General features: G+C 42.3%; 3 protein-coding genes and 1 pseudogene across 3 annotated transcripts; 1 reads left to right on the top strand and 3 right to left on the bottom strand.

Annotated features, from left to right (window-relative positions):
- Nucleotides 1-205: 205 nt before the first annotated feature.
- On the top strand, nt 206-1,109 carry LOC117261938 (histone H2B 1/2-like). Its single transcript, XM_033634547.2, has one exon. It carries the CDS (start codon nt 221-223, stop codon nt 593-595), a length of 375 nt encoding a protein of 124 aa, XP_033490438.1. The 5' UTR covers nt 206-220; the 3' UTR covers nt 596-1,109.
- Nucleotides 1,110-13,623: 12,514 nt separating this feature from the next.
- On the bottom strand, nt 13,624-14,782 carry LOC144463603 (histone H1 pseudogene; annotated as a pseudogene).
- A 1,295-nt stretch (nt 14,783-16,077) lies between these two features.
- Nucleotides 16,078-16,753, bottom strand: LOC117262776 (histone H4). Its single transcript, XM_078168367.1, has one exon. It carries the CDS (start codon nt 16,737-16,739, stop codon nt 16,428-16,430), a length of 312 nt encoding a protein of 103 aa, XP_078024493.1. The 5' UTR covers nt 16,740-16,753; the 3' UTR covers nt 16,078-16,427.
- A 2,773-nt stretch (nt 16,754-19,526) lies between these two features.
- Nucleotides 19,527-20,262, bottom strand: LOC117262019 (histone H2B 1/2). The gene has a single exon (XM_033634634.2). The coding sequence runs from the start codon at nt 20,245-20,247 to the stop codon at nt 19,873-19,875; it is 375 nt and encodes a 124-aa protein (XP_033490525.2). The 5' UTR covers nt 20,248-20,262; the 3' UTR covers nt 19,527-19,872.
- Between the last annotated feature and the right edge of the window lie 831 nt (nt 20,263-21,093).

Genomic DNA, 21,093 nt, shown 5'->3' with positions numbered 1-21,093 from the left:
TATTTTCACCCGACGCCGACTATTTCTTTTAACTTTTTAAGTAACGGGATTTTCTTTCTTCTTTCTCCCCTCACCCACCCACTGTATTGTTCCTCAGCTTCGGAAGCTGACCAATCCTGTGTGAGCGACAACGCAGTCTTATTTGCATCAGGGGGATACAAATTGACCGTTCTGCATAAATAAACTCCATTCGTTTTGGGAGAAACGTACCGTCGTCATCATGCCTGAAACCACCGTGAAAGCGCCCAAGAAGGGCTCAAAGAAAGCCGTGTCTAAAAGTGTCAGTAAGAGCGGGAAGAAGAAGAGAAGGACCAGGAGGGAGAGCTACGCCATCTACGTGTACAAAGTGCTGAAGCAGGTCCACCCCGACACCGGCATCTCGTCCAAAGCTATGGGCATCATGAACTCGTTTGTGAGCGACATCTTTGAGCGCATCGCCGGTGAGGCCTCCCGTCTGGCTCACTACAACAAGCGCTCCACCATCACTTCCAGGGAGATCCAGACCGCCGTCCGCCTGCTGCTGCCCGGTGAGCTGGCCAAGCACGCCGTGTCTGAGGGCACCAAGGCCGTCACCAAGTACACCAGCTCCAAGTAAATTGTCCTTCCGCTTCCTATATCAACCCAACGGCTCTTTTAAGAGCCACCCACTTTATCTGAAGACTTTCTAAAATGCTTACTGTGTATTAATGATCAGACGTTTACGACTAAAATAATGTAAAGCACCATAGAAAAATGAGACCATAATCAGCATGTTCTGTGTTTATCTTTATGTGTATTGTTACAAACCCCATACTTTTAATACTGAGCCATTACTGATTTGATTTTTTTTTTTTTTTTTTTTTTTTTTTTATTTAAATGAAAACAAATGGTCGGATTAAATATAAAATTAAGCTATTTAAATAATAAATGATGTATACCCTAATATAATTAATCAGGGCTGGACTGGGACAAAAAATCGGCCCGGGCATCTTGAGCCTAGTCCGGCCCACCAGGTATTGATGGAAAGACAATGAAGCCTATGAATGAAAACAAACTTTCTTGTGACACCGCTTGTACACTGTCTTGTTGGTCTATATGTACTTGTCTAATAAATTTAAACCTACACCATCCTCCCAGTCCCATTATTCTATAAGTACTTACTTAGAGGAACCCAAAAGGCTGCTTGGTCTAGTGAACCTCCTGAACAATGAACGTATGATGGGATCCTGAAAATTGGACAGTGAGGAATAGAGGTGAGAAATGATCATTGATGAATATTAAAATGAATAAATGACAGATTTAGTAATATTTTCATAGACTATGTACTTACCACATCAATAAACAGCATAGCAACACATAATACTTCCTCAAACATGGCAACCTTTAAAAAGTGAAGGCATATTTTAAATTGAATGGAAACATGCCCACAATAAAAACAAAATACAGGTAATTATTGTCCACAAGAGTTTGCTGTTACATGTCAGTAAAAAAACCAATAAGATAAAAACACAACATATCTAGAATAAAGAGGATATTTATGTATAAAAGACAAATACATTTAAGTAGTTACTTTTAACTCCAAGCCACTTTCATGTTAATGGGCAGCATCACATCTCCTGGCAAATCCTAATTTGATTCAATCTAAATTATATCTGCAAGTGTAGAGGGTGTATAATGAACTAGCCTAATCATCTGGTTTTACATGAACATTTTTGCTCTGTTGAGCTTTAGCTGTTTCAGAGTAAAGAATTACTGCATAGTGCACTTATATCAATTAATAGACATTGAAATATTTTACTACCTAACTAATAAAGACTATACTTAACTAACTAAATGAATAAAATAAAGTTACTGAAGCACTAAGATCACCATCACTAGTATAACATCATAGAGACAGCCCAGCAGTAGAGAAACCCCGTCATGCTGCTCAACAGCCAGCTAAATTGTTAAATGACCTACTCATAGCCTAACTATGCTGTGTTAAGAGTTAGCAAGCACAACGAAAATAAACTATCAACCAAACTTGATTCATATCTGACCCAGGTAGACTGCAGTTCATCACTTCTTACCTGAAGTTCAAATTCCCCTCCAGTCGCACCGACTGTGCCGTCGTCATATAATGCGGCGGCCGCAGGTCTCCTCCTCCTGCCTCCCCTTCGCCTCATCCACCTGCTGACGGCCGCCTCTGCCATCATCACCTGCTGCGGCTGCTTTGGATGCCAGTGCGGGTGCGGTCACTGATGCTGCCGCTGAAGAAGCTCCGCCATAGCCAGCAAACATCTGTGTTATTTTAGCACATTTGGCAGCATCTTCCTGAAGGACTTGTCTCTTTTTCTCTCTTATTTTTTCCGCACCTCCTTTGAGTTTCTTCTCAATTTTGTCAATCTCCTCTCTCTCTGTATGATTGATTGACTGGCAGCTGAGGCCCAAGTGGGAGGGGGCATCGGCCCTCGGCTGTAATTGGTCCAGCCCAGAATCAATCATGACTAATGGGCCGATCTACCAGTTTTGTGTACCAATAGATATCATGACATGACTAAAAAAAAAAAAAAAAAAAAAAAAGGCCCGGCCGACCGGGCAAATGCCCGGTGGGCCGATGCTCTGTAATTAATGCCCTGTAATTAATGCCACTCCTTTTCAATTTACACAAGAAGGAAATCATTAGTTAACTTCTATTTCATATAGGCGTAGCCCTTTAAGAGCTGTCGCTATTGGGTTTATCTCCGTGCGCATGCACAGTCATGAAGATTTTCTTTGGCGCCACTTACCCCTTTTCCACCAAAGCAGTTCCAGTGCTGGTTCGGGACCAGTGCTGGTGCTGGTTCTCAGTTGGTTCAACTTGCGAACCAGCTGAGAACCAATTTGCTTTTCCACGGCTCGAGGTGGTGTCATTGCGTCACTGTATACGTCAGTTATGTCGAACAACAACAAAGATGGCGGACCAGGTACTTGTGTAGCTGTTACTCCTGGCACTTCAAGGCTTCATCTGCATCCAAACACGGCAGATACGTCGTATTTGTGCTGCTCAAAAAGATTTGTATGGACGGCAATTACGTTCCAGAAGATAGGTAATCACCGAACACGGTTTGTCTCTTACTAACACTGAGATTGTTATGTTAGCCTTTGTTGTAAGCTAACGTTAGCTGGCAGAGCACAGCTAATTCACAATGCAAATTATGTGTAACATTATGTGTACTTATTTAGACAACTGAGGGCTAGTTTATTGTAGTTTCAGCTGGACAAAAGAGGATGCTTAGTTCTGTGAAATGAACTCTGGCACCAGTGAACTATGGCATCAATAGAATGTAATAAACTCAATAGAATGATATATTACACTTCAAATGTGCTGTACATTTCCTTATACATTAAATGTACAGCACATTCACATGCTATGAATGCAGATCTGCAAGACCCTGTATGTATCTGCACATACAACCATTTATGTACAGACACGCATGCGCATACACATTTATTTTTCAATACAAGCAAAACTTTATTAAATGAAACCTACCATTCAAATGTTTGTTTTATTTAGTTCTGGTTGTGTATGCTGCACATGTTATGGCTGCTACTCTCCATTGTTTCTGCTGTTTTGTTGCTGCTTACCTGATTCTTACCTGTGTTTGCTGGACTAATTCATGTCACCATATTGTTTCAACCGTCAGTTCAGTAAATTCATAGAAATGATTATGGCTGTCATGTTCTCATTTCTTTATAAACAGTGACTGAAATCTATCATCTATGAAAAGCATCTTCATAAATGGGTAACCTGTTGAGTTCTTGACTTGTTTTTACTAGCTTTACTTGCTTGAACTTATTACACAGTTAAATTGTACATTATTAAGTGAAAACATACAGAAGCAGACGTGTCTCTTTAGAAAGGAATTTATTTAAATACAAAAAGGCTTGGGCCTCCATCACAGATACCATGCGCCCCATCAGTCCAAGAAACACACTGGTGTCAGTCTCCAGCTTCTGCAGCAAGGCATCATTCAGGTCCTTAATGTGTTGCAAGAACCTCTTGTCTGCCCTCTCCAGGTATTCAAGCAGTTTTGTGTTGCTGTCTCTCTTCCTCTTCCCTGTGTACAAGAATAGAAGAATCAGTTTAAAAGTTTTTCATTATTTCATAAGTAGATAAACACAGGTTCAGCAGTACAATGTCACAAATGTGTCAGCTCAACAATCAGCACTAGTCTTACGACACAGTATACAGACCTCACACCATATGGAAATGAGGATATGGGTATAAAAGTAACAGTGACAATTGTGCATAGTATTGCTGATTGGAGTATGTAGCTGTCCTGGTTCAGTGGCAGCAGTCATGGGTGGTAGGGGATTGTGTATGAATGATTGTTCATTTATCACAGCACATACTTATATTATCAGGTCATACTTTTAGGTATGTCTCCATGTTTGCATAGTGTCTGGTGAGACAAACTACTGGATAAACAGTACAACAACTCTTACCTGGTCTGGTGGCTTTGACCTGAGCTGCTGGATGGTGTTGGAGAGCGGCAGTGGAGTAGCGACATTAGCTCCAAGTTAGCATCGTCTTGTTCGACGGCAGACAACTCTGTAGACCACATGAAAAACAGCGCTTTAAACAGTGACTTGTCCACTACACATTATACAATGTTTAGCCAACTGAATGTGGAGCTGGTAGGTGAGCCCATGGCTAAGTAACTTGCTAACGTTAGGTAATGTTAGCAAGGCTAACCTGTTGATCAGTTAACATTAAGCCAAGCAGACATCCCGGAGATCGGGAAGGCTATGTCAGCTATTCTGATCCTTTCCACGGCAACGACGGTGCCACTCGGATCATGGCTTGGCAAACGATGCTGCAACGGAACATGTAGCTCCATATGTCCCAGCTCCCGGCGCAGATCAGCGGGGAGCTTCTGGGCCGCTCCTCCAGAGCGCCACTGCCCACCTTCAGAATGCTTCTGAGGAAGCAGACAGAGTGAGGAGACACACCTCGTGGAGCAGAGCTGTGCCATGCCCTCAGCGACCTCAAGGCTCCTGGCGCAACCGCCGGGACGCACGCTCCAGACAGAGGGCATTGTCAGGGTTTTGGATTACTAATAAACTTTGCCAAATTTCTCGATATGAGAGCAGCTCCATCCAAAGTGGGATGAATGCCGTCTTGCCAGTGGTTAATGAAACCCACATTGTTTGCTGGACACCACCTGGACAGCCAGCGATCAAATGATGACATGCGGCTAAACATGTCATCAGTGGTCAGATTTGGGAGGGGTCCAGAGAAAACTACGGAGTCTGACAGTTTTTGCATATTCACACGCCGAGGCAATATTAATTTTAGTGACCTCCGATTGGCATAACCGGGTGTCATTGCCGCCAACGTGAATAACGATCTTACTAAATCTATGATTAGCTTTAGCCAGCAGTTTTAAATTTGATTCACTGTCACCCGCTCTGGCCCCAGGGATACATTTGACTATGGCCGCTGGTGTTGCTAACTTCACGTTCCTCAGAATAGGGCTGCCAATAACCACAGTTTTGTCCTCAGCGGGTGTGTCGCTGAGTGGGGAAAAGTGGTTAGAAACGTGAACAGGCTGGTGGTGAACCGTGGGCTTCGGCTTGAAGTTACGCTTCTCCCGGACAGTTACCCAGCCTCCCGGCTGCACAGGGGTTACCGGAGGCCCGCTAGCAGAGGCTATGCTATGTGGCTCCGCACCGGCTACAGGGGACTGGCTAACTACCGCAGCTACCTAGTGGTTTTCCATGGTGCAGAACCGCGCTTCTAATTCACTGAGCCTCACCTCCAACACAGCAAATAAACTACACTTAATACAATTACCACTGTCACTAAAGGAGGCAGAGGCATAACTGAACATTTGGCACACTGAGCAAGAAAGAGCAGCGGAAGGAGAAACCATCGCTAACTATTAAGCTAATGTAGCTAACAAGGCTAGTAATGTGCAAACAACAGCTAAGAGATCAGCAAGAAAGTCATAAAAAAGAGGAGAGCTATGAGTGCTTAAACAGAACTATTGTGGGTTAAGACTTGAAGTAGATCTTGAGCAACCGAAGTGAGGAAAAGCAGAAAGAAAGCTGGTAGAGTTCGCTAGAGCAGCACAGAGACGCTATCACAGAAACACAAAAGGGTCATTCCTACTATTCGGTGCCATTTCAGCCTTGTTTACTTTATCAAAAAAAAAAGTTAAATTTTCCATGATTTTATTATTTTATCTGAATAAGGACTTATAAGAAATATAAGAAAACTATATTGGTCCAGCTCAGGATATTATGGTCTAATAATTCTGACCAAATTCTTTGAATGTTACAGAGACCAAATGTCCACCCTGTTATGGGACATTCTCATCTCTGTTAATATATGTTTTGAATGCACAATGATTGTAATAGTTCCATTTTCTAAGAGTTAAAATGTCCCTTGATTTACCCTTGAAATATTTATTTTGACAAATATTCACAAACAAGTATATTCACAAAAAGTCTTGCTCTATTTTAAGGCACAATGTAATTTCAACACATTACTTTTGGAATGTGAAATGCTTAGTATTTGTTATTTTTATTTAATTATTATCAAAAAACACACAGGTAACAGGGTGGACAGAAGAGTAACAGGGTGGACAGGATGTAACACGGTGGACCTCATATCAATGGACAACACATTTCATTAATGAAAGTAAATGTATTCAACATTTACATGAACATTAAAATTATAAACATTACTCCCAATAATAAAAAACAATTAATCATAAACATTGCCATTTAACCAACCCACCCACACCCCTACCACAAAAGCAATAAAACATTTCCTAAACACACACAATAATACATTTCATTAAAGAAAGGGAATTCATTCAACAATCACATTACCATTACAAATTGTAACAATGAAAGTAAAAATGTACTTCCAGTAACAACCATTAAACATTAACGCCACCCCCAAAGTCTCTGACCTCACAAATTTAGTGTCTCCAACAGCAGGCTATTTAAGAAATCAGCAGCCCAGGTGTTTTTCTAAGAAAGTCCACACTGTCTTTTCCAGCTGGACAGACCTCTTGTTTAAAGGCTGTGGCTCTCTCATCAGGCACACAATCTGGTCATCCGGGTACCAGTGGATATCGTCTCGTGGACTTGGCCAGTAGAACTTGTTGGTCCCATTCTTGTGCATGCACTTGACTCTCACATCATCTTCAACCTCCAGGATGATTCCTGGGTAGGGTTCACCATCATAGGTCACAATGCACCACTGCCCAATGTTTTCTTTTATGATGACCTCAAGTCGGGATGGTTCTTCGTGTGATGTGGGCTTGCCTCTTCTCCTAGGCTCACCTCCTTCAGCCCATAGCACGGACAATCCAGTACACCTTTGTCTGTCTGGCATAGGCAAGTTATGTTGCGGTACTTAATTGTCCCTGGAGAGAGGCTGATGACTTGGTGGATTTTCATTGTTCCTTTGACAGGCACAAGTGGGGGCACATCCATCATTTAAATGCACTTTCGTTTCAACATCTCCTTCTCCCACGAGAAAAAGTTCTTCCGAAGTGCCCAAGTTCCTCAACTGGTGGAACATGGCCTCTGCATTGGGGATATCTCCTCCATGCCACACAATTTGGTCGGCTGATCTTTTAAGGGTACCCCCTACACCATCGGGAGCCCCCTTTCCGTGGCTGGCTTCAAAGAAATTCCAGCTGATGTCTTTTAAGCCTTTCTTGAGAGGCTCTTATGACAATAGGTAAACGTTGCCCTTCTGTTTGTATTGGGTAGCTGGGCCATCGCTGAAGACATGGAGGTGATTGATCAGAGGGTATCTCTCCCTCACTATGTCTAACACAGGGTCAAGGTGGGCCCAGATAGCTGGAGGATCATGCCACCTGGAAGGTGAGATGAAGCAGAAAGTCACTGGGGACAGTTCAGCTGCAGTGTATAGCACTCCAGTATGTAGGGTTGCTTTCTTGTGTGACCCTCCAAAATGGACAGATTGAATTTCTTGTGCATATTTACAGGAGTAGTTCTCACTGAAATCTACATGTAGTAGACATTCATTGTTCTCCAAGTTTTCTCTTAGCTGTCTGTAGGCTCTGTATTGCCATCGGATATTAAAGATGTGCCGCCTGAATCGGAAGAGTCTGTCCTGGAATTCACTTACAAGTGCATCCTCTGTTGTCATCACTTTTTTTTTTACCGTAATCGTTGACCTTCTCCCAGACTCCTCTCCATCATTCAGTTTGTTATTGTTCTCCAGAGACCACTGGGTAATGGCTACCTCTGTGTTTGTAGGAGCTCTCAACGTTGCATGTGTTGAGAGAACACAGTCTTTACACTCACCATATGCACAGAGTTTGGATTTGGGATCGCACATTGTTGCATCTGACATTTCCTCTAGGTTTTTTGATGCTGTCAGACCTTGGCTGTACAGGGTGTTGGCCATGAACTCTAAGTTCTCATGGGTTCTACATTGACAGGTTTCACGATCAGCTTCTGTGGGCACCACCACCCAAAATAGTCTTAAGGTGCAGAAACAAGAATAAGAGACCTGCTGCTCATTTTCTGAGAGGAACTTCTGGTGCAGATTCTTCATTGTGTCGGTTAGCAAAAGTTTCTGTTTTTTCATTTTCTTTTGAGTGACAGTTTGCTTTTTTCCTGTTGTCATCCGGCTGACGTCGTCTCTTAAAAAGAAAGCCTTTACTTTCTCTTTGCATTCAGCTGGTAATCTGTTGCTCAACTTTCTTTCAAAGGTTATGAGCCCTCCATCTGGTCTTTGACCTCGCTTCTTTGAAAAGCCCAGAGTCACCTGTGCTGCCCTCTGCAGCCTGTATTTCTTTATAATTTTTCCAATTGTTGTTTTTGCTATAATTTGTTTCTCCCATTCCTTCTTGGTGTTTTTATATTTATTTCTGATGTCCTCAATTATTGATTCCTGCAATAATAATCTTCTCCTAATGGTGTTTGATTGTGTAGCAGTGCATCCACTACAGAACGTGGCGATTTCTTCACTCCTGCCAAGCGCTGGTACCTCTTCTTATATTTTTCTTTTTTCTTCCTTTCCCTCTCCAATAAGGCCTGTAGCTGTTCAGTTTCATTCTGCAGCCTCCTTCTCCCTCACCTGACATTCCTCCGTCCAACAATATATTGCCTAAAACACAATAAGCATATTATCACAATTTACAGTCCCTCTAACATATATTTGGCTTTGTAGATCATTGCACAGGTCAGGTGTTGGTTCCTGCTCTGGCCTTCCGGTCTGCCGCACCTCCTCCGGTGCCAGTGTGGGCAGCTGCAGGGTCGTCAGCTGGATACCGCCGTTCACTGATGTTTCGCCCCCTGCACCAGTACATCTCCCGGTGGGGGGGCAGTGGCTTATGGGGACGTCTCCCCGCCACCCCCTGCAGCTGCCCTTAAAGGGGTGTTTGCCCCCAACCGCTTTTCTTCCTCCGAAGCCACAGCCAGTAGCTTGCCTTCTCAGCTTCCTCTCCCAGCTCCTTCACGGCTTTCCGCAGACTTGTCCCCGACATACCAGCACTATGGAGCAGCTGGACTACTGTTTTGCTGGCAAAGCCCCTGGTACCGACCTCCACAGGGTATACCCTGGCTTTCCAGCCTCCCTCTCGGCACTCTGCTGCCAGCTCAGTGTACTTGAGGCGCTTCCTCTCGTGGGCTGCTGTCATGCCTTCTTCCCAGGGGATGGTGAGCTCAGGAGGACGGATCTCTCAACCGCTGACCACATGACGACGTCTGGTCGGAGAGTGGTTGTCACGATCTCTCTCTGGAACACCAGCCATCTTCTGAGGTCTGCCAGCATTTGCCACTCCTTGCCTGGTCTGAGAATGGAGGTCTCTTGTGTGGGTGTGCTGCGCGTTTCGCCTGGCTTGACGTACGCAGCTAGCACGGGTCTTGCCATTTCCTGGATGCGGTTCGCTGCCACCCTGCGTCTTTCCAGAAGCTCTGCCAGCTTGGACAGTACCTGGTCGTGGCGCCACCTGAAACACCCCTGAGCCAGCGCCACCTTGCATCCTGATAGGACATGCTGGAGGCTCGCCTTGGTGGTACCGCACAGCAGACACTCCCAAACCACTGGGTGAGGTTCCGGGGGCATGGGAGCGTGTCGTAGACTGCCCTGATTAGGAAGCTCAGTCTGCTCTGTGGCGTACCCCAGATGTCTGCCCAGCTGATGCGCCTCTGCACAGTAGCCTCCCATTGCGTCCAGGCTCCTTGGCTGCCCTGGGATACCGCCTTTATGTGGTAGCGTTCCTGCTCCACCCTGGTGACTTCGTCCACCACCATGGTCTTCCGCTGCCTCTTGGTGGCTTTGGACCAGAACTGTTGTGGAGCGCCCCAGCCTAGGCCAGCGCGACCTGTCTGGGTTAACCCCATCACCTCCTTGTGTTGCAGGCTGGCGATGGCATTCTCCACTTCAGCGGGCGCTTTCCACTTGCGGCCTGTGCGGATGGGGACTTTTGCGCTTCTTATCAGATGGTCAGCGGAGTCCTTCAGCTCCAGCACAAGACGTGCCTTCTCCTACAACAATTCTAGGCCATTAGTCGCATTAAAGTGAGTTGTGCTTTATACCTGTGGTTGTAAGACCATCCCTTTATTAACTCCCTAAACTCCCCTATTTATTCATTTATTTATTTATTTATTTAATTACACAATGTGACTATAAACAAATTTACTCACTCACTCACTCACTCACAACCATCAACTCTCTTCTAAACTTGAGGGCCCTGGTATTGGGGCATTTTCTGCTTCTGGGGGAGTGACTGGACTTGGAGGAGCGGCCATTGTCTTGGCTCTTTCCCTAAGCTTCCTCTTCTTTTCTCGCCATTTCTTTCTCTGTGTTCTCTTCTCTCGTTCACTGAGGTCTGACACGTTCTTTTTTCTTCCTTCTTCTCTGTCCTTTCTCCACCTATCCTTCTCTTTATTGAGGTATTGCTGCCTTCTTTCAGGATCTGCACCCCGACGTGCCCTGTAGCCTTGCTGCTTTTCTGCAGCAGACAGGGGCGCCATTCCTTGACAAGTACAAGCATGCCAATTTAACAAATCTTTTAGAAGTATATAACTAATCAATTAATAATAAAAACCAACACATGCTGAAAAAACTTGTTCATCTAGCTTTCTTACGTCCACCCTGTTACAGTGTGTCCCCCCTGTTACTGTGCAAAACAGTAACAGGGGGGACAGTAACAGGGAGGACATTTTATGCTAAAGTTATCCATTACTACTCATGTGATGAAAAACAAGCTAGCACTTGGTGACAGCCAAGGAAGATTTTTAACATATTTCTTAACCATATTTCCAAAATTACCACAAATGATCGGTTTCCACAATAAATAAGTGTAACAGGGTGGACATGTTATGCTTTGCCACATCAGTCAAGCATTCTAAAACATTGGAAAAAAGGCTGATTAAAGAGTGGTACTTACTTTGCTTCTTGTATTTGGTTTTCCCTCCAAAAATGTGAGCTACTTCCTGTGTCATGTGACTAGATGAAGAATCAGGGGGCGTGTTCAGGGATCTTTGCATCAGAGTAACAGGGGGGACAGTCGACTCAGGGACACAACATATTTTAAAAATTTTAAGCAGTAAAAATGTATTAATAACAAAAAATAACATTTGGTGAGGAATATCATAAATGAGGCTATACAACAGTAATGAAAAATGTAGAATTTGTTTGATTTCTGTTCCTTATATTTGTAACTTAAGTTGAGCAAACGTGATTGGGGACATGGCAGTTTAGCCAACTTGTCCTAAAATTAGGGTAATTATTTTAAATTTAATTAATCCTGCGTACATATTATTGTATTCTATGGTAGAGGGCGGTTCACCAAGTAAGCCAAGCTTTTAGAAATAAGTATTAGCCCATTTTTACACAAAATATGCCATACTATGTCATGGGGACTCAAATGGCACCAAATAGTAGGAATGACCCAGGAAATGACACAACACGCTTACCACAATACGTCAGCACAACAGCCCCAACCACAACTACTGGCCTATGGTAACAGTCGGCCTATGAGCATAGAATTGTACTGGAAGCATCAGTGCTGAGAGTGTGTAGGTTGCACGTACTTGCACATACTAATATCTTAGATCTTTGACTCCTGCAGAGATGCACTCAAAAAGTACTCTGTACACTTGTTTCATGCTAAGTATGTTGCATTGGAGGACATGGTCAATAGTTGACAAAGACACACTGTTGATTCCATCAAAGTTGACATTGTCTTCAATCAGTCTCTGCTTGATTGAGTCGGATGGCATTATTTTGAAGGACCTTGTCAACAATGAGTGCTTCTTGTTGTTGGAAGGAAAGAGCAGTACTTCCATCCTCATTTGGTCGTCTTTCAATTCTACAAAGGGGAAAATGCACTTACGAACATATACAGCCAGTAAAAATAATATTGTAATGAACATTACAGTACTGACAGTGCAATATTCTGTATGTCAAATGTTGTACAACAAAAAGCAATTACCTGAATGTCCTGATGATGCTGGCAAAAGAGAATCTGGATTGGATTTTACTCTTTGCCCTGCTTCTCTCATTGTCGTCCCATGAACAGGGACATTGTGTACAATAGTTGCCCGAATTTCATCAGTAATGATTGTTTTTGGTTGTCCTTGGCCTCTTCCCCGTCCCCTTCCTCCTCGTCCACCACCTCTCACACAAACTCTTCCTCCTCTGCCTTTCTGTATGTTTCTGTCTGTTAAGACAAAAACTTAAAGACTTTTTTTCATGTCGTAATGATGGAATTATGTTATATTATATAATTTAAGTAGCACACCAAAAAAAGGGGGGGGGGGGGGGCAGTGAGCTGATTAATTTAACAGATGAGGCGACCTAAACTTCTGGTGATGAAAATAGTATCAGCATGCAGGTGCGTGTCTTTTGTTTGTCTCCCACGCAAAAATCAGGTCAGAAAAAAGCTGGTTGCATCAGTGCACAGATGACCACAGAGATGCCATTGGTATGTATATCTGAATATGCTTGATACCAGCATTGTAGATGGATACACATGTGCCACCTGTGCACTCTGAACTGACTTTTATCCTGCCCAATTGGTCTGATCACATCTTTAGAAACATGTGTCCAATTTTGAGTTGTGTGTAAAAGATGACAGCTGTGTTGGAGTTGTGTTCACATTTTGCAACACAAGTGTATCACAGAAATATGTTTAGTGACTGAGAATGTGTTTAAGATTTAGCAGAAATAAGCCGCTGAGTTTTGCAAATTGAGTCTGAGTACCTGAAAAGTTTTTAAGGTTTGGCCAAAAGAGTGTGCGATTTGAAAAAATGAGTTTAGGCGACTGAGACTTTGGTTCAGAGGATGGGGTTTAGGGTTTTAGCAATTGTGAAACATCATCAGTTATTAGTTTGATATATAGCCTATGTTGAATCATTGATATGGATCTCCAAAGCAACTAAAGCAGCTGTCAGATAAATGTAGTGGAGGAAACAGACAGAGAAATAACCTATAAACCAAGATAAAATGGAAATACTATTAGACACTTCAAAACAAGACTACTTAGTTACATTCCACCACTGTTAATACAACTGTAATTAAAACAGGTTTATTTAGGCTATATCAATTGTGATTAGATGTGAAAAGAACAATCAGATATTGGAGGAAATAGATGGCTGTGTTTTTTTGTTAGTTTTTTTATTTTTCCCTTTGTAATTAGGCAATGTAAATAATATTCAGTAGTAATACATTATGCATATTTATTTTTAACACTTTTGTTTGTATTGAAAGGATAATAAACAGGAAAATGCTCTTTATGGATGGTGTGGGTGGCTCTTAAAAGAGCCTTTTAATGAGTAGTTTGTTGATGAGACTGATGACAGCTCACTTCTTCTTTGCTGCTGCTTTCTTGACTTTGGGCTTGGCTGCCTTCTTTGCGGGGGCTTTCTTGGCTGCAGGGGCCTTTTTGGCCACCTTCTTGGGGCTCTTGGTGGCCTTTTTCGGGCTCTTTGCAGCCTTTTTCGGGCTCTTTGCAGCCTTTTTCGGGCTCTTGGCTGCTTTCTTGGCCGCTGTCGGTTTCTTAGCCTTCTTGGGAGACTTCTTAGCGGCTGCTGGCTTCTTAGCTGCCGCTGTCTTGGGCTTCTTGGCCGCTGCGGGCTTCTTGGCTTTAGGAGCGGCTTTCTTGGCCGGCTTCTTGACCTTCTTCGGTTCGGCAGCCTTCTTGCTCATCTTGAAGGAGCCGGAGGCCCCGGTCCCTTTGGTCTGGACCAGAGAGCCCTTAGCCACCAGGGCCTTGATGGCGGTCTTGACGCGGGACTTGTTCTTGTCCACATCGTAGCCTCCGGCAGCCAGAGCCTTCTTGAGGGCGGCCGCAGACACGCCGCTCCGCTCCTTGGATGCGGCCACAGTTTTCAGGATGAGCTCGCCGACGCTGGGACCGGCCTTCCTCGGTTTGGTAACCTTCTTCTTGGCGGCTTTGGCCGGCGCGGCGGCTGGAGCTGGAGCTTCTTCTGCCATAATGTTATTGTTGCTCAGTGTCACTCGAGAGTCTGACTGGACTGTTCAAAGCTCCGAGCAGGAGGCTGTCCTTAAACACACCGTGAGAACCGTGGAGACTCAACCCAGCCCGTGGCTCCTCTGTGCAGTGTGAAAGCTGGAGCACTTGTGTTTTCTCTTGACTGAGAAAAGGTGAAAAACTAAATGTGGGACAAGTGCTGAAGGCTGACAGTGAAGGGAGCCGATAGCGGACTTGTGTCTCTTCATATTCAAGTCATGTAGAGCTCTGATGCTCTCTGCATTTTGTCTGTGGAGCCTCCAAACCTCACCTATTCACCGCCGTGGCCAGCACTGCTCAGCGGCTTTTCCCACTCATTTCTCTCCTAAAATGACTTCAAATGCATCACAGCTCCATCAAAGCCGTTTTCCAGCAGCCCACATGTTTGTTCAGGGACCCAGTGTAAAAACAACCATCTGCTGTTGATGACTTTGGAATAAACTCAAGTTATTCTGGTCGCAGCAAACACACTGATGATGGCCGCCGTTTAGTCCGACTTGTATCAGAGCTGCTGTGACCGTGAACATGTCATTATTATTGTTACTAGATTTTAATGGACTCAGTTCCAAACAGGCTGTGTAACAGAACAGAAATGTGTTTAATAATAGAAATAAATGAATACATTTATGGTAGCAGAAATGCCTCCTGTCTGTGTGCACAAGCACCCTGGACAGGTTCCTCATACAGAGGGCCATGTACTGTGTGTGATTATATGTCAGATACATGCTCTCAACCCCATTCCTCTTTGTCCACTTGTGGTGCAGTGTTTGCAGTCGGACACATTTTGGGTTTGTTGCAGTCTGAGCTGGTTGATACACTGTAACTGGAAAAACAAAATTCAACATGTTGTGTGCATTTTATTTACCATACTGAGGTGAAGAAGTATCTGTATTTTGATTTTAATACACTAATGTTACACATACAGTGTGTCAGTGTCTGTGGACCATTACAAACATCTATATCACAAATGACCCTGTGACACATTGAGATATCCAGAGTGACCAAAATCAGTGCAATAAACAAAATAAAACACCTTTCTGCAGTGTGTTATAGGTCAGATGTAACCCCAGACTCATCAGTGACACAATCAGTTAAAAATAATAATAACAACAACAAACTTACTTTTTCTGTAGGCTACAAGTGATACAATAGCCTCAGGATGGTGAAAATAATCCAAACTACTGTCTTTACCACTCTGAATGTGTAATAAATGGATTTCTGGTTGTCTTTTTTGTTTACAGGGACAGAATTTGTTCATTAATGAGGCAACATCCAAAATGGTTTACCAGCTTTATTCTATTCTTAACTGTAGTGGATTTAAAAGTACACCTGTTGAGTTGAATACTATATGAATATTTTAGAGTTAAATAAGATGAGCTCAGATTTTAACCATGTGTTGCAAAACTAACTTTAGATTTTGGACAGGCAGGATCCCAGACTGGGATTGTAGTTGTATTTAAAGACAAAAAAGATCTTCAACAAACTACCATTAAACCTCTCCATGTGTTATATTTTGTATCTTTTTCTTGGACTAATTTGATTGTAATTTTTCCGTTTAATATTTATGATCTTGACTTTTGCAGAACTTTTGTTTCCTCTTATTGCATGCACCAAACACCATTGCAAAATTAAAGTTCCTCCAGATCATCCAAAAGCCACATCTCCCCAGTTATCTCCAAATAGATCATCCTCACTAGCAATAAATTTACTTCTTACTTCTCAGAAGTAATTATGTATCTTTTGATAACATTTCTACTAGGTTATATTCTCTTGCATCAAAGGGCTACGTAGTTGAGATGGAACGACATAGTAACAGTGTTAATTATATTGTAACTTAAATAAAAGGGTGACACTATTTGAGGTGAATTTAAGAGAGATTCTGCTCTCTAGATGAGTAAGAGGGTGGCCCTTAAAAGGACCTTTGGTTTCCAGTAATGAACAGTCAGTGATTTAACCTCCGAAGCCGTACAGAGTGCGGCCCTGCCTCTTCAGAGCATACACCACATCCATGGCGGTCACAGTCTTCCTCTTGGCGTGCTCGGTGTAGGTGACGGCATCACGGATGACATTCTCCAGGAACACCTTCAACACACCGCGGGTCTCCTCGTAGATCAGACCGGAGATACGCTTCACTCCACCACGGCGAGCCAGACGGCGGATGGCGGGTTTGGTGATTCCCTGGATGTTATCACGGAGAACTTTGCGGTGACGCTTAGCGCCTCCTTTACCGAGTCCTTTTCCTCCCTTGCCGCGACCACTCATTTTATTAGAGTCTAGTTTGTTCTGAAGAAAAGCTGGTGGTTAGAGACTGTGAACGTGGATATTTACATCCTCTCTGCGGACGTAGTTGAGCTCTGCTGGGCGGAGACATTTGTTCTAACAATAGAAACTAGGACACTGATGAACCCTTCACCTTCACAGTAGAGGCGGGAAATTATAATTCTACTGTTAATCACTCATCTATAAACCGCCTTTTTTTAAATGTCTAAACGTCATGTTTAAAAAAATGAGAAAAACAACATGTGCAAAACATCAGGTAGTTAATAACAGCACATATAAAAGGGACCCAGAAGAAAAAAGGTTTTGATATCAAGATTTGTTTTCTGTAATTTAAGTATAAGACTTGAAAGAAACATTTTGCATAAAAAAAAAATCAAAAATATTATTTATTTATTTATATATTTATTTATCACATGTCCTCTGTAGAGGACATCTGGACTTAGATCATAAATTTCCAGAGTTAGTCAATGAGTTTCAACTGAGTTACAATGGGACTATGGGGTATTTTATGCTTTATCTCTAAATGTATGAGCTGCAAAGGACTTTTACTCCCCTGGAATTATTATGTGGCTGTCTTCAGTGCTTAACACTATGATGGATATCGGTAGCAAGGTAGAGTGTATTCTTAATAGCTATACCAATGGACCTGACGTTAGAGTCAGGGTGCAGGATTGGTACCCTGTACCACTGGGTTTAAGGGCCTAGTGGTCCAACTGCACTCACCCCTCACTATCTATGATGTGATGAGGTGTAATGCTTGCTATGTAGTCTTTAACACTTGCCCAGGCAATAAGAAGTGATGGGGAGCCCCATAGTTTGACCCATGACCCCTCTGTGACGGACCCCAAAGACCAGGTAAACTTGATTGTGTGTGGTGGCCTAGGAAGGGTAAAGATCAGTGGAGTGAAGCTTTATAGATACTACTGTATGTGTGAATACACTCTCAGCAAGAATCGTCATTGTTTAAAGGAAATAAAACGAGACGTTTCTCGAAATCCTCCTTTTAGGTAGTATCCTACCATAGATGCATGGGAATGTACATTCACCTAAGGTGTTCTTATTTTCCAATAAACCTCCAAATTCTTGCATACACATTACTTCAGAGTCTCACTCCAAGCCAAATTTCTGCTTTCACACTGACTAACCTTTAAAATGTATTAGAAATTATGAGAAAAAAAACGTCATTCTCGTTAATGGCCTTCGGCCTGCTGAATCGTGGAAACTGGTTATAAAACAGGGGGTACTAAGTCCCGATGTACTCTACAGAGGACGTTGAATAAAAGGTGTATTTTGGGGGCGCTGGTGGCTTAGTGGTAGAGCAGGCGTCCCATGTACAAGGCTGTTGCTGCAGCGGCCGGGGCTCGACTCCAGCCTGTGGCCCTTTGCTGCATGTCACTCCCTTTCTCTCTCCCCCCTTCACGCTTGTCTGTCCTATACATTAAAGGCTAAAAAGCCCCAAAAAATATCTTTAAAAAAAAGGTGTATTTTGAAAAGGTTGAAATTACTCTGGATTTCTGAAATCTCTCTAAATTAAAGTCAAGACCCTTATATTAAGGAAACAAATTAAATATTAACAAAATAATCATAACTTTTGCCAGAAAATCATCAGTTACCACTCTGACAGCAAAAAATGAGAAAAACGTAATGGCAGCCATTTTGAAAAGGGTGTGTGTTTTCCCTGTTAACCCCACCCACATAATGTCTACATCATTAGAAAGCCCTGAATGTCCTCTTCAGAACACAATTTGACCCAAATGGATAGCATAAAGAACACTTGAGTTACACTAGTTAGACTAATGTCCTCCACAGAGGACAAAAATGAATTGTCAGGACCCACATATAAAACCAAAAACGTATGACGTGAGTATATTCAAAATGTATGAATAACAGTATTTTAAGACTATTGCATAAAATAAAACAAACAACAACAAAAGAGACAAAAAGAAGATACAAGCTCACAGAAAAAGAATGTATCCACTCAGACGATTTGGAGGAAAAATTGCAAAATTTTCCAAAAGCTTGGTATTCTGTTTCTTTCCTAACAAACTGGGTGATGTAAGAGGAGCCTTGAATTCTATGAGAAAAGGTAAAAAATCAGGAGGTGACTTTGATCACCTCTGCTTATGAATAAAAAGTTTAGCATTTCGAATAAAAACATCAATTAGATATTTATTAATACTTTTATCTGGGTCATCATAATAACAGAGTAAACTGAATTAGAGTTTGCAAAACAGAGATTCCAGATCACTCTGAAATCTTTTGGGTATTTCACATTTAAGAAAAAACAAACAAGAGAAATACTTTCTATATAATACTTATCAGAATATGCAACTGTACAGTTAATGCAAGTCTTTTCTTTAAGTCAACTGTATTACTTTGTAGATGATCTTTTTGGCTGCTGTATCAGTTTCCATCACTTATTAAATCTTCTATCAACTAAGTTATAGTAGACTAAAGAGATGCTAAATTTAACAAAGTCGTCTGTATCTCTCATACCTGACAACCACCAACAGTTTCTGATGTATAAATGTAAACTACAGAGTTAAGAACCAACTGTAAAACTGAGTCTTTGTGGCAAAAAGTTGGTTAATCAAAGTGTAATCAGGAGGAAAACAGATTGTGTCGTGTGTGATTTGGGAGAGGTGGATAATGAGGGCTGAACTTATGTTCACATGATGAGAAACTATGGTGTGGGTGTTTAATGTTGATGTGTTTAAGTTTGTAGATTTCTCTCCATAAGAAAGATACAAGGTGAAGCATTATAGATTTTTTTTTTTTTTTTTTTTTAGTCTTTACTTTATTGATGTTGCATAGATGACAGGCAGAAAGACAAAAGACTTCTAACAGAAGTGCAGAATAGAACATGAAATAAAATCAGTAGTAATTAAATATCGTACATATTGAGGTCAATAACAATACACAGAATTGATAAATATGGAAAAAAAAACCTGCTGCTTATGTTATACCTCATTTTTCTGTGGTTTTTGAATATTGTTTTGGTCGCAAACGTCTAGTCAATAACATAGCTTATAGTATTCATTTATGGAATATCTTCAGATAAAGTGGGTGGCTCTTAAAAGAGCCGTTGGTTTAGTCTCAGAAGCAAAAACGCTGTTTACTTGGAGCTGGTGTACTTGGTGACGGCCTTGGTGCCCTCAGACACGGCGTGCTTGGCCAGCTCACCGGGCAGCAGCAGGCGGACGGCGGTTTGGATCTCCCTGGAAGTGATGGTGGAGCGCTTGTTGTAGTGAGCCAGACGGGAGGCCTCACCGGCGATGCGCTCAAAGATGTCGCTCACAAACGAGTTCATGATGCCCATGGCCTTGGACGAGATGCCGGTGTCGGGGTGGACCTGCTTCAGCACCTTATACACGTAGATGGCGTAGCTCTCCTTCCTGGTCCTCCGCCTCTTCTTACCGCTCTTGCTGACGCTCTTAGACACGGCTTTCTTTGAGCCCTTCTTGGGCGCTTTCACGGTGGTTTCAGGCATGATCAGGACGGTACGTCACTTCTAAAACGAATGAATTCTAATACTGCAGAGCGGTCAAATTGTATCCCCCTGATGCAAATAAGACTGTGCGGTGGCGCACACAGGATTGGTCAGCTCCTGAACAATACAGTGGGTGAGTGAGGGGAGAAAGAAGAAAGAAAATCCTGTTATTTAAAAGGTTAAAAGAAATAGTCGGCGTTGGGTTAAATATGAAGTTATTAAGCTATTTAAATAATAAATGATACATACCCTGATATAATAAATGCCACTCCTTTTCAAATTACACACGAAGGAATACATTAGTTAACATCTGTTCAAAAGCTTCTCTTTAAAATCTGTAGAGGATTTTGAATCCTCACATCATCCACCTAAGCTGTTTGGACTCTAAAACAAAAACTAAAATAAACATATCTTCTCACATTTGATAGCTTTGTGTTGTTTTTTTTAGTTTGTTGGTGGACAGTGATCCATAGCTTGATGGGCGTCTTGCTAAAGTGTCATGCCATCCACCATCTCCTACACCTCCAGATAACAACGTCTGCTTATATATTATATGAAGTGTACACATGCAAGGTATTTGTTGTTTGTGGTGATATACATTACCAATATTTCATGACAACTCATTATAATATAAGTAGGTAAAGTAACAAAAAATAAATTAGGGCCTACTTTAAAAAATAGGCTAAATAAATAAAACCTCCCATTTTGAATCATGGGAAAACAAAATGTGAAATGTTACTCTCAAAAGTATCCCCATTCAAACGTTTGTAAGTCTTTCTAAAATGTTACGATTCAATATTTTGGTAATATCTTTATATCTAAAATCTGTTAGCCAATAGAAGCCTC

This window comes from Epinephelus lanceolatus, chromosome 5 (assembly GCF_041903045.1).
Source record: "Epinephelus lanceolatus isolate andai-2023 chromosome 5, ASM4190304v1, whole genome shotgun sequence".
In the NCBI taxonomy this organism is placed as follows: domain Eukaryota; kingdom Metazoa; phylum Chordata; class Actinopteri; order Perciformes; family Serranidae; genus Epinephelus; species Epinephelus lanceolatus.
The sequence above is the reverse complement of the archived record's forward strand: the minus strand, read 5'-3'. Positions and strand labels throughout refer to the sequence as shown.

Bases quoted from the DNA above. Each gene is read 5' to 3' on its own strand.
- LOC117261938 (XM_033634547.2), top strand. From the start codon at position 221: ATGCCTGAAACCACCGTGAAAGCGCCCAAGAAGGGCTCAAAGAAAGCC.
- LOC117262776 (XM_078168367.1), bottom strand. From the start codon at position 16,739: ATGAGTGGTCGCGGCAAGGGAGGAAAAGGACTCGGTAAAGGAGGCGCT.
- LOC117262019 (XM_033634634.2), bottom strand. From the start codon at position 20,247: ATGCCTGAAACCACCGTGAAAGCGCCCAAGAAGGGCTCAAAGAAAGCC.